This window comes from Populus euphratica, unplaced genomic scaffold (assembly GCF_000495115.2).
Source record: "Populus euphratica unplaced genomic scaffold, PopEup_1.0 scaffold6.1, whole genome shotgun sequence".
Taxonomy (NCBI): domain Eukaryota; kingdom Viridiplantae; phylum Streptophyta; class Magnoliopsida; order Malpighiales; family Salicaceae; genus Populus; species Populus euphratica.
Genome location: NW_011499849.1, coordinates 3,487,321 through 3,499,450, shown reverse-complemented (window position 1 = coordinate 3,499,450; position 12,130 = coordinate 3,487,321). Strand labels below are relative to the sequence as shown.

At 33.1% G+C, this 12,130-nt stretch overlaps 3 protein-coding genes across 5 annotated transcripts in view; 2 read left to right on the top strand and 1 right to left on the bottom strand.

Moving 5' to 3' along the window:
• PDE318 (P-loop containing nucleoside triphosphate hydrolases superfamily protein) overlaps positions 1-1,635 on the top strand; it is a 6,252-nt gene extending 4,617 nt beyond the window's left edge. Inside the window, exons 13-14 of the mRNA XM_011019007.1 lie at positions 356-562; positions 1,124-1,635. Coding sequence (XP_011017309.1) covers positions 356-562; positions 1,124-1,216 — 300 coding nt within the window. The 3' untranslated portion in view covers positions 1,217-1,635. The remainder of the gene's footprint in view (positions 1-355; positions 563-1,123) is intronic.
• On the bottom strand, positions 1,518-2,855 carry LOC105120701 (Phosphatidylinositol N-acetylglucosaminyltransferase, GPI19/PIG-P subunit). The gene is made up of 4 exons (XM_011019008.1): positions 2,400-2,855; positions 2,083-2,155; positions 1,879-1,997; positions 1,518-1,792 (listed from the first exon to the last, which is right to left on the bottom strand). Exons 1-4 carry the CDS (start codon positions 2,623-2,625, stop codon positions 1,668-1,670), a joined length of 543 nt encoding a protein of 180 aa, XP_011017310.1. The 5' UTR covers positions 2,626-2,855; the 3' UTR covers positions 1,518-1,667.
• A 3,622-nt stretch (positions 2,856-6,477) lies between these two features.
• On the top strand, positions 6,478-11,897 carry LOC105120699 (UMP-CMP kinase 3-like). Of its 3 annotated transcripts, XR_841416.1 has the most exons (10): positions 6,478-6,584; positions 7,092-7,179; positions 7,438-7,555; positions 8,977-9,133; positions 9,334-9,414; positions 9,569-9,676; positions 9,759-9,830; positions 10,756-10,786; positions 10,935-10,990; positions 11,565-11,897. XR_841416.1 is itself a non-coding variant. In XM_011019006.1 (9 exons), the coding sequence occupies exons 2-8, from the start codon at positions 7,128-7,130 to the stop codon at positions 10,944-10,946; spliced, it is 600 nt and encodes a 199-aa protein (XP_011017308.1). In that variant the 5' UTR covers positions 6,478-6,584; positions 7,092-7,127; the 3' UTR covers positions 10,947-10,990; positions 11,565-11,895. The 3 variants fall into 3 exon arrangements, 2 of the variants coding, with proteins under 2 accessions (XP_011017308.1, XP_011017307.1); XM_011019006.1 differs by lacking the exon at positions 10,756-10,786 and having other exon boundaries at positions 11,565-11,895; XM_011019005.1 differs by lacking the exons at positions 10,756-10,786; positions 10,935-10,990; positions 11,565-11,897 and having other exon boundaries at positions 9,759-10,725.
• The last annotated feature ends 233 nt before the right edge of the window (positions 11,898-12,130 follow it).

The following is a 12,130-nucleotide window of genomic DNA, read 5'->3' as shown; positions in this document are numbered from 1 at the left end:
ATAATAGGGAGAAGTCACCGCCCCCCCCCCCCCCCCCCCCCCAATTCCAGATGAATGTCTACTTGTGTGAGGAGTGAGTTTTTAGCCTCAGTCAGAGTTCTTGTGTGTTTCAAGTCATTCCTTGTTTCTTCAAGATTAAGATTTTATTACTTTTTTGAAATAAAAAGATTGTCACAGTACAACAGTTAGGTGTTGCATGATGCCCAAACTGATTTGCGGCCACACACAAATAGCTGTGCTGGTGGTCAGTGTCACTTGCTGAAAAGTTACTGTTTTTCAATATTTATTTATCATCCTACTACATTCTTCACCCATGAGCTAATTTTGCTTTTGTTATTGATCAATTGATTTGCAGTTTGTCATATACAAAGAAATTAAACAGAGGTTCAGCAATCATCTCTGGCTTGATGTTGTTTCTAAATGTGATATCTTGCAAGAGGCTCCTGTGATCTTCATCATGGAAGATAGCGACACTGATAACCTTGAACTGGAAAGGTATCGAAAAAAGGGACCTGAAGGAGCAATTCTAGTGTCGGTAAAGGATGGAAAGGGGCTTGATGAGGTATGTAATTGTTAATCAATTTTGACTTTTTTCGTTGGATGTGTAAAGATGTACTATGTATTTATAGTGGCTGGAAATTGAATTGGCTTGGCCTGGCTTTGGTGTTATAGGAATTTTTTTTTCCTTTTCTATTTATTTTCCTCAGAATTTGTGTTTGTGTTGGAGAGCCAGGAGTTGTGATTAGTCAATTGTCATGATATATGAATCTCCAACAATTTATGTGTGTTATGCTTTGAACTCACATTTGCTTAACTCATGCTTCGCCTGCATTTTGCAATCTGTGTTATGTGCTCTATCAAATGTGCAATTGGTAGTTGATCTGGTTGAATTTTTCATATTATTGGCTTCCAGATTTTTCTTCATGCGTCCTAACTTGGCCATTGTAAGATCTCTCTTTGTCGTTAGATTTCATCCAACTGTTTCTCAATGCATTTTTTATCGTGTTTTGTTTTGTAAGAGTTGGTTTATTTGCTTTCTATCCATCTCACCAACAAACAAAGATTGGCTTCCAACTTTTTTCCTGAAATAAAAAATTGAATTGTATATGCGTGCTCTCTGCAGTTGAAAGTTAAAGTGCATGAGCTGCTGGTCACCCAGATGGATAGGATCCGAAGCTCAGGGATTGATGAAGATAATCCTGAGCTAGTTACATGATGGACATCCATATTCAATCTTGGGGGTAACAGTTGATCTAAGGCTCTCGCTGGTTCATCAATGACTGCAGTACTGTTACATTCTTCGCCAGCTATAGGAACACCTCTTACATAATACAGACATTGAGTTGTGTGCTGGCGTGCTAGAGCTCACCAGGATTGAATCATGCTTTTGTTGCTCATTCTAAGACGCTCAATGCAGGTTGCAGTTTAAACCCCTGTGAGGGCGGAAGTACCTTGGGCTGTAACAGCTACTGTCGCTATTGTTGCTGGTTGTCGTCAGTCACATTCGTTTTAAGACGGAGGAGTATTGAGATTTTATATTCATATGCAAAGAGACAATTTACACGCGTTTCAAGCAAGTTGCAATGTAAAATGAATGTTCATGACTATAATGTAAATTTGGCAGAACAGCTGTTCATTCTTCATCAATAAATAAGAGGTCGATAATTTTACTTCACATCACTAAACATGAGATCATTGATTTTATTGATGCCAATATCAGATATGGGTTCAATGGGCTGCTCATCTCCCTCCCTCGATGGAATGAATGTTGAAGGTTCCCTACTGAACTCATCTGTAGAACACAAAACACATCATTATATAAACACGTAGCTCACTGAGAGCCAAAACGTGATTCCCACATTTGCAAGAGCAACTAACCGAAGATTGTATTCAAGGAAGTATGGAGAGGGGTTGACATGAAGTTGAGACCAACGTAAAATACCAGAGCTAATAAGATTGTCACCATGCCATAGGTTGGCACAGCCAATGCCCAGTACCTGAAAAGCAGAATCCAAGTTACGAGACTGTTCCAAGTTTCTCAGTCTAAATTACTCATCACAGCTATGCCATATGGCCACTGACTTGTTGGGATAGTAAAAGATTCCAATTGCTTGCAACCAATTGTCAGGAACATAAGCCCATACAAAGAAAATAGCTGCTCAGACAAAGAACAATGGAAGTCAGTACGGAGACAGTCATTCTCGTACTTCAACATGAAACACATTTTAAAGATTTTATAAGATAAAGCAGTTATTCCCCCTAGAAAGAATGGCAAACAAGATGATTCCATGTTAATTTGAGCAACTTCTTTCCTCTAGTAAATAAAATCCTTCGTGGCATTTAAAAAGATGAATTCAGAATTTCAAAAAAAAAAGGTACAAAGAAAAGATGAATTCAACCTGTGGCAACAACGGTAGTAATGGAGCCTACAAAACCATAAACTTCAGAGGATTTGGGGCCATGATCGCCAGACACACCAAACCCAGAAGCAGCTTTGTCATCAGGATCAAGAAAGGATACAGTCGCCTTCCTCCTCTTTGAAAAACTAAGCACTCTCCTAGGACTACTCACGGAATGCAGATCTTCCGAGCCTTGCATCTTAAGAGACGGTGGAGATGTTGTCATCTGTAACTCAGGTTTGGTGATAAATATTCCTGGGCTTTGTTTAATTTCTTCTCTATCCTGGTGGTGGTGATGATCACGAGGGAAGAGCTATTGTCCTTCTTCCTCCATAGCTGCAGAATTTGTTGAAGGGATGGGGATGGATGGTGCAGCTACTGGGTCAACAATTGGGTTTATTCACTAAATATTTTCATTGGGCCGGATTCTGGCATGCTAGGCCTTGTTTTATATGTGTGTGCGCGCGCGCGCGTGTGGCCTGACCTCTTGTGCGGTGAGAGTTGAGCGGGGTTGGAATACAATCGACAGATGGCAATTAATGAGTAGTTGAGCACTCAACATATTTGGAAAGGTTGATCCACGTCGTGTTATTATTTCAACTTCGGACTCAAGAAAAAGGCTATGAAAAAAATAAAAAACCTCGTTGAAGTTTGATCCTGGATGTTTTAGCTAAGATACGAGCCAGGAAGGATTTACGCCTTGTTCCCAGATATAATTGAACCGGTTTTTTATTCAATTTAAAATTAAATTTTTATTTTATTTTGATGTACTAATATATAAATATAGTTTTAAATAAAAAACATTTTGAAAAGGAATATTTATTATATTCACACAAATATACCCTTAATTTAATTTTTGGATTTTTTTTTTCAAAGAAGAAAAATGTGGTCAATGGGGATCTAAGATAGTGACAAAAATATATGTGTGTGTGTTTGGCCTTTTCCCAACACCTCGGATTGGAATGGAGGATGCAAAGAATATGAACAATATTGAAGTGGTCGTGGTAGTGGTAGTCTTGCCGCCTTCCTAACTGATGTGAACTTTGCTCGAATTCATTCCATCACCACAGATATCCCAGGTTAATAATCCTACTGGATTTTGAGGTAAAACAGTTATTATCTATATTTACTCCAACAGGGACATCCCGCCCCTTCTTTTTTTTTTTTTAATTTCATGTTCCAATTTATTTTGGCCTAATTTATTAAATGAGATTAGTTTTAAGTTGCGATAAAAATACTAAATTAAAATGGGATTGAAATATAAAATATAGAAAAAATATAGTCAGTCTCAAAAATCCACAATAATCTTTTTATATAAAAAAAAAATTTTGTTTATTTTTCAATCATGTGTTTAAGAAATGGGAGAGAAATTTATTATAAAACATTAAGAGAAAGTTATTAATTGGCTATAATTCAACCATCAAAAATAAAAAATTTAGTGTTAATGTATTTTTTTTATTAAGAAAAGTTCAATGAATATGATTTTTTCTTCTAGATAAAGTGAGGGAGGCATAACAAGTTTGGTTTTGATTTTTAGGTTTTGATTAATAATAATTTTTTTGAGTGATTTTAGAATTGTTGAATAATTTGTATAGATTTTTATGATATTTTTGGATGGAAATGGTTTATATAGTTCATGCTCATGGTGGAGATTAAATTCTAGGTGGTGACGAAGAAAATGATTGCATGTCTGAGTTTTTTTTTAAATATTTAATATTAAATTTATATTAAATTTTATCATTAAATGTTGTATTTATTATGAATCAGTCATAGTATTTTTTTATCATATAAAAAAATAAATTTAATATAATAAAATCTGAATAACAAATTCATATAATAAAATAAAATATTTAATTAAATATAATAAATTTTATAATATAAATAATAAGTTTGATAAATTGATTATAGTTAAGGTGATATTTTTTTTTTAATTTTTTTCTTTAAACTTGTCAAGTTGATAATGTTATATTAAGATAATTTTCATGTAATTTAATTTATAATTCAAGTAAAAAGTTATGCCAAATATTTTTAAATTTAACTCATTATCATGAGTTTAATAAAGTTTTCTATGATCTAAATATTATTATTATATATATATATATATTTTCAATCTAAACTACAACAACAATACAAGCAAGCAAACTAGTTACCCAAAACACCAATCCTCACTGTGGTTTTATCATGTCCTAAAATATAAACTTGCTATCTAAATTTGATTTACATTATTTTTTATTAATTTTTTTAATTACATCATTAATATTTGTTTAATTAAAAATCTTATTTTTCATTTATTTTTAGGGCTTGTCTTTAATAAAATCACTCCAATCTTATGAATTAAATTATTGATTTAAAAAATTATCCCATGTTGATTTTTATTTTTGTAAAAGAATTTTTTTTCTCTTTTCTATTTATAAGGTCATCATGATTTTGTGTTTTATATTTGATGCTTATTTTTTTAATCCAGGTTGACTATAAGATTCTATATTTCAAGTTTTTTAAGATTTAATCATATTTAGAATGTTTGCACGAATTTGTTTAGTTTTTATAGGTGTTTTCAATCTCACCTTATGAAATTTTAAATCTTTAAAAGTTATTATTTATTTTTTTAATTGCTATTTATTTTATTTAGAATTATTTTTTATTTTTTTCATTAATTTGCATCCTCCTTAAAGTTTTTTCTATTACATTTTTTTCTTGTTTTTTTTTGCCTTTCTAGTTTTTTTTTTTTTTTACCAATCTCATCATTCAAAATTAAATTGATTGAAAATTATATTTTTTTTCTTGAATTTATGTCAAAAATTTAAGGGGATGTGACTTTTAGATATTTGACCATACGTAAGAGGTTTACTAGTTTTGCTTTGTTTTCTTTTCTTTTTCTAAATTGATGTTTTTTTATTTTTTTTATCCTTTTGTTTTGTTGTTTTTTTGTTGTTTAATTATTTTTTTAAAACTTTTTTTTTTCAGTTTGATTCTATTGTGTTAGCTCTTAATAATTTTTTTATATTTCATCCCTGATATTTTTTAATTTATAAATAATCTATCATGCTACAAATGATTTTTAATTTCACCTCTTGTGATTTTTTAATCTTTCAAGTTTGATTCTAGTTTTTTTAATTGTAATTTTTTGGGTTTTTTTTTAAATTTCATCTTTATTAGGTTTTTTCTTGTTGCATTTTAGCCCTAATTGTTTTTACAAGTTTTGTTTTTAATAATTTTTTTAGTGACTTCATCTTTCAAAATTAAATTGGGTGACATTAAAACTTCTTAATTGATTTCAAATCCATGTTTTAATAAGTTGTAAGTTTTTAAAATTAAACTAAGTTTAAGAGGTTTATATAAATTTATTTGTTTTTTTAAGTAAATATTTTTTATTTTGAAGTTTGACTTTTATTTTTTGTTTTTTCTTTAGTTAGACTAGTGTCGAGTTATTTAATAATTTGAATATGTTGTAGTATAATTTTTTTATATTATTTAAATTATTATCTTAACCAATAATTTTTTTAAAAGAAATCTATTGTTGTTTTTACATGAAAAAAATGTTCAGCTGCATCAAAGCACGGTCAACATACAAATAAAAGTCTAGACACATGGAAAGTTGCGAGAAAAAGGGTGCTTTTAGTAGTTAGAATTACGCAAAGTGAAATGACCGACCCGAGCACACGGCTGAAAAGGAGCAAAGTGTGTTAGTGTTTTTAACACAGTGAAATCCGTGTTTTTTTAATTTTTTATGTATTATGTAAAATATTTTTTTAATGTAATAGTATTAAAAATAATTTTTTTTTTTAAAAAAATAAAATTACAACAATCTTTAATCTATTATAAAATTTAAACACAACCATTAAAAGATTAAACATAAAATTCCCTTTTACAACTAAAATTATATAAAAAATAATATTGGAACGATTTTAAAATTGCATTATTACAGAATACATACGAGGAATCTTTCTTTCCTTGTACTTCTAATAATATATTCATTGCTAGATACTAACGGGGTGGGTCTATTGTGAAACTCTCAGCGGTCCACGTGGCCAGGAAGTTATTCTAATTAACGTGAACTATACCAACCGCCCCCCCCCCCCCCCAGCCTGTATAAATTCGAAGGGAGGCAAACGCCCACCTCAACCTCATTAGTCCAAAGCAGTTAATACTTCCCTCCATTATTTTTCTCTCGCTCCGCTCCCCAAGGTATGCCCCTGGATCAGATCTCGCTTTCATTATCTTCTTTCTGATTCATCTATTCATTAATCAACCTCAGTCTGTTGGTTATATTGAAATGGTTTAATAATAATAATAATACCCAGTTCTCTTCAATTTCGAATTCAAGCAAGCACATTTCATTGATAATTCAGCCTGGATCTGCTTCCCTCTCCTCCGATCCACCACCTTTTTGACGTTGCACAGCCCCTGCTTCCTCCTCTCCTATAGATAATTCAAATATACTCCATTGTTAAACAGGGAATGCTGCACAGCTGTTTTTCTAAATCAATCTCTCCCCCTCTCCCTCTGCTATCGTTGTTGTTATTAGATCTTAGTAAGTTAGTATTATTCTTCAGGTTTACTGTTGATCTAACTATTGTCAAGATCCTACTTCCTGTATTCATCTGCAGTAAGTTTTGATTTGATTGATCCAGTGAGAAATCTAAAGCTTCTCCTAGATTTCAATTTATTTTATTTATTTCATTACCTTTGCAGATTCTGCATTCAAAAAACACTAATTAATCGGCACTCATGGGAACTGTTAGTGATGCTGAGAAGAAGCCTGCTGTTATTTTTGTTTTGGGTTAGACCATTTTCTCTTCAAATTTACTTATAACGGATTGTCTGTCTACTCTTCCATCCATTGTTTTGTAAACCTGAATCGAATATTGTTGTCATGCCTTAACTCTGTTATTGATAGAGGATCATAAGATGTTACTGACTGTTGCCCTGTATCGATGTTTGGGTTCTCAAATGATTGCTTCTATCATTATTCAGTCTTTCCCTTGTCCTCATTTCCTCCTGCATTCTCAAAATGTTGTATGTTTTCCTGATTGATCAGGTGGCCCTGGCAGTGGAAAGGGTACCCAGTGTGCCAATATCGTCGAACACTTTGGTTACACTCATCTCAGTGCTGGAGATCTTCTTCGAGCGGAAATTAAATCTGGCTCTGAAAATGGGTATGTCTTGCATACTTTTTTCTTCTAAGCTGCTCTCTTTACATTTTTTATCTTTATCATTTTTAATGTAATCACTATTTTTCCATGATTACCTAGAAACATGGCACAGGGAATATATATTCCCAAGCTGCTTATTATTTTACCCTTTTATTTACGAGCCCTAAAGTTAACGATTGTACAAGTTTCTAGTGGCCGTCATATTATCAACCACAACCATCATCTTAGCAACCCTATCATCTTAGTAACCATAGGGCTTAAACTTGAGATCACAAGGAGAGCAAACCTTTGGTTTCAAGATTTTACTACTGAGCCACCTATTAGATAGTTATTAAAGTTTATTATTATTATTATTACTAGTGGCATTCTGATGTAGGATTACTTTGAATTTGTGCACCACAGAAATTTACGATGAGCAGGGTATGGTTTATACAAAATCTAGGCAGATCATAAAATTGTTTTTTGATGAAATTGGGTATGCCACTATATCAAGAGTAATTTAGAAGAAGAAGAAGAAGAAGAAAGTACTTTTAAAAAAGAGAAATAGAAAGAAAACTATTAGGCTGCAGTCCTTACTGAATCAAATACTCATAATTCATTGTCAAGGTCCTTATCATTGCATATATTGGTGCTACTTTTATGGGCACCAAAAGCTGTCAAAGTACTAAACTAGATAGGAAACTGAAATTCAAATAGGAAAGGGAAAAGGAAAACCATAAATAGTAGAAAGCCATGTAATTAATGTTTTCATTTCCTGAATAAAGTAAGACTCACAACCAGTACTAAGATTCCAAAGTACGGCTACTTCCTAAATAGAATAGAGTTATATGAAAAACTAAGTCGTACAGAATTTAAAATAAAATTAAAGCGATTCATGGATCTTTATCACATGGATCATGTAAGTTTTTGCTTCTCTCATTTGTGGTTAGGTTTCAGTAATTTGATCACCCCCTGCCCCGCCTTATCTCAATGATGGCTCATATTGAATGAATAATTATATTGGAATACCTAATGGGAGTTTTTACGTATATGTATTCTTAAAGCTGGTGGTGTGGGGTGTTGATCTCTACCAAATCATTCAATATCTTCCTTGATAGGATGTAGGGACCTTTTGGATTTGATCTATCAAATGATTGGTAATTTTTCTATGACTGTCCTACGTGTTCCATGTAGTCAGATCTTTAATAAGTTGTTTGGTTCGCCTCAGAAGTTTTAATCTCAAAATATGCTTTCCATCAAGTGCATGTATTCTCTGCACTTGGTGTGTGGATTTGGAGTCATGGTGGCGTCTCTGTGCCTTCATGTATTTTTCCATTTGGTCCCATGGTGCTACGTGTTAGATTTTGGAACTCGTATGATGTCTGCATTTTTTTGCTTGAACTTATCACTGAAAACGTGGTTATCTTGTTCCTTGTGGTCTACAGAACCATGATTCAGAACATGATTAAGGAGGGAAAGATAGTGCCTTCAGAGGTAACAATAAAGCTCCTCCAAAAAGCAATGCAGGAAAGTGGAAATGACAAATTTCTGATTGATGGTTTTCCCCGCAATGAGGAAAACCGAGCTGCGTTTGAGGCTGTTGTAAGTTATCCACACTATTCTCTATGTGTAGCTTGAGTGGTAAAGAGAGAAAGTGACTGGTAAAGGTCTTAGGTTCAAAACTTATGAAATTCATTTTTCAATTAAGTTATTCCCAATATCTGGGTGTGTGTGTGTGGGCACGCGCGAAGATAAAATTTCAGGTTTATTTTATTAAATGCTGAATTATGTTTGTTATCCAGACCAAAATTGAACCAGCATTTGTCCTGTTCTTTAATTGTCCTGAAGAGGAGATGGAGAGGCGCATTTTGAGCAGGAACCAGGTTGGATTACTGTGACTGCTCTTTCTATAATATACTTGGACATAACATATCCCTTATGGAGGTCACATTCATATTCTGTATTGGTTCATTTTTCTCATCTCATGTGCTAATGTATCTTTGTTCTGCCATTCTTTCCTTTTCTGGGGTAATGAAGGGAAGAGAAGATGATAACATTGAAACTATAAGGAAGCGGTTTAATGTTTTTCTAGAGTCCAGTCTTCCTGTGGTTGAGTACTATGACTCCAAGGGGAAAGTTAGGAAGGTAATATGTTTATGCAATTGTTTGTATATTGCAATGCATATTGCTTGATTACTTAAACCATTTCTTTGCATTGAGCCCTCAGATTGATGCGGCAAAGTCTGTTGAAGAGGTTTTTGAGGCAGTTAAAGCCATCTTTACACCAAAAGAGGAGAAGGTAAAGCACCATAGCCATGCTATCTTGTAGGCATTTCATTATGAATGGAGAGTCAAATCTTGATCGAAGAATACATTTTAGTTTGTGAATAAATCATTCGAAATGTGAGCTGAATCAAGCTTTGTTTTCTATCGGTGCAGAATGAGATGCATATTATTTTATTGCCATGACTTATTCGACATGCATTTTGTGGCATGAATATTAGTAGTTGATTGTTTTATGATAGATTTCAGCCCATGTATTGAAAATAACCTCACACTAAAAGTCAGCCTATATGCTTCATTCAAGAAGCTTTTGCAAACCTTTAGTTTCTTGATAGGATCTATAGTTGCCATCCAATTACCTTTTATTTCCTGGGTACTGAATGCAATCAGGATTCTTCTAAAGGTGCGTGCATGTGTGTGGCAAAGCATAAAACTTAAAAGGAACATTTGTTGTGCAAGTTTGAGGCTTGCAAAGGCATTCTTAATGCAACAAGGCTAACTTTCATAGCACTGTTTTGGACCCTCCAGGAATGCTCAAGTGAGATGAATACTGAATAATGACCTTTATGTGGCCAGATAAGATGTGAATGCATGCAATATATACCGTCCTAGCATATATACCATCCTAGCATATAAAACAAGAAATTGCGTGTGTGATCTTGAACTTTGCCATAGGATGTGGGGAAGAACTTTCATTTTCTGATACATATGGCCCACCAGTAACAGAAACTTCTCTTGAACATATCAAAAAGGTAATTCAATGTTCATAGAGATATCATGAACTCAGGTTTTATAGAGAAGGTATAAAAAATTGAGGACAATTCAAGTATGGAGAAAATAAGGCTTAGGAATCATATGGAAATACAAAATGGGCTGCTGTATTAATAATGGTCTGTTCGCGAAATTTCTGCACAATAAACCAAATTTCTTATGCTCAACAGGTAATTGCTGCATAATTTGTGGTTTCAACAGGAAAAATTATATTGACATGACCCTGCAATATTTGGCTTTTGATAACACCTTTTCCTAGTGTTTTAATTTATTTCTTAAAATTTTAAACATACAAGCATAATGAACAAAATGAAGATCATGTTGTGGATTATACTTGTGGTGTTTGCAGGTTGCTGTTTAGGGGTTTCCTTTGTACCAGATATATCAAACTGAATATCTACTAAGGTGATTATTCTCTGATTTAGATCTATAAACATTCTACTTACTGATGTTTTTGTTCACGTGTGCCACTTGAAATGCTTGAATTCACCATTGAAATCTGAAGCGGGTCAGTGCTGTGTGAAGCATTACCAGATTTGGAGATTTAATTGGGAATTATATTGTTTCTTACATCATGGATATCCTTAAACCAAGTTGGTTCCTTCCCAGTTGTTCAATGCATCCCCAAACTAGCAATTTTTTGCATTATCGTTATTTGCATCAATGAATTAGGAAGTCCTATGGTGCTACTGTTGTTTGTGAATTCTGCAATTGAACCTCATGAAGATCTTTTTTATTTCGAGTTCATGGACGAAGACTTCCAAGATATTCCATAGAATAATAAATGATAAGCTGCCATATTCATAGAGTAGTGAATGATAAGCTTTTAACCTAAAGGTTACTTTAACAAATTATATGCGAGTACTTGGTTTGTCAAATTGTCTCCTTGTGCTTGTAGTTTTGGAGATCTTGCATTACATCTTTCATCAACTAGCATCTTTACCGTATTGTAATTAACAGAATTTATTCTCTTTCTCAGGTGATAGTCTCTTATGGTTGGCTTGCTATGTACTTTATTGGGAAGGAATAGTTTATTGTGCGGACTTTTCTGCCACATGTTTGCGTCTTATCATAGCAGGTTTAGTTTATGGCATGAGGTTTATACCTCTATATTCTTGTTCCTGTGACTGGTTTCTAATAAGAAATAATAATAGAGCACTAAAAATGTTACTATTCCTCTTTGAGCTACAATTCTCTCCTTTAGTCCACTTCTATTTTTCTTTTGTTTAATTTGCCTTGTAAGGGTGATACCTAAAAGACATTGGTTAAGAAGCAGCAATTATGAAATATTATTACAATCCAGTTTACAGTTTGGAGATTTGAATTCTAATCCGAAATCTTCACCCAGTCAATCCCAGATGGATGCGTGAAAAATAATAATAATAATAATAAGAAGAAGAATAAGAAGAACATCGGATTGGCTGCATGTAAATTCTACTTTGAGAGTAATTATGATTGGATGTTCAGTAAGAAGTCATTTCTGTTGGCAATTACAGCTATTTTTTCCCAAGTATTATAGATCTGCTCAATGCAGACATTAACTGA

Excerpts from the sequence above, each read along its gene's own strand:
- LOC105120701 (XM_011019008.1), bottom strand. The coding sequence starts at position 2,625 with ATGACAACATCTCCACCGTCTCTTAAGATGCAAGGCTCGGAAGATCTG. Across the intron at positions 1,998-2,082 it reads ATCTTTTACTATCCCAACAA|GTACTGGGCATTGGCTGTGC; the intron begins GTCAGTGGCCAT and ends TCTGCTTTTCAG. Across the intron at positions 1,793-1,878 it reads TTCCTTGAATACAATCTTCG|ATGAGTTCAGTAGGGAACCT; the intron begins GTTAGTTGCTCT and ends TGTGTTCTACAG.
- LOC105120699 (XM_011019005.1), top strand. The coding sequence starts at position 7,128 with ATGGGAACTGTTAGTGATGCTGAGAAGAAGCCTGCTGTTATTTTTGTT. Across the intron at positions 9,415-9,568 it reads GCATTTTGAGCAGGAACCAG|GGAAGAGAAGATGATAACAT; the intron begins GTTGGATTACTG and ends GGGGTAATGAAG. Across the intron at positions 9,677-9,758 it reads CCAAGGGGAAAGTTAGGAAG|ATTGATGCGGCAAAGTCTGT; the intron begins GTAATATGTTTA and ends TTGAGCCCTCAG.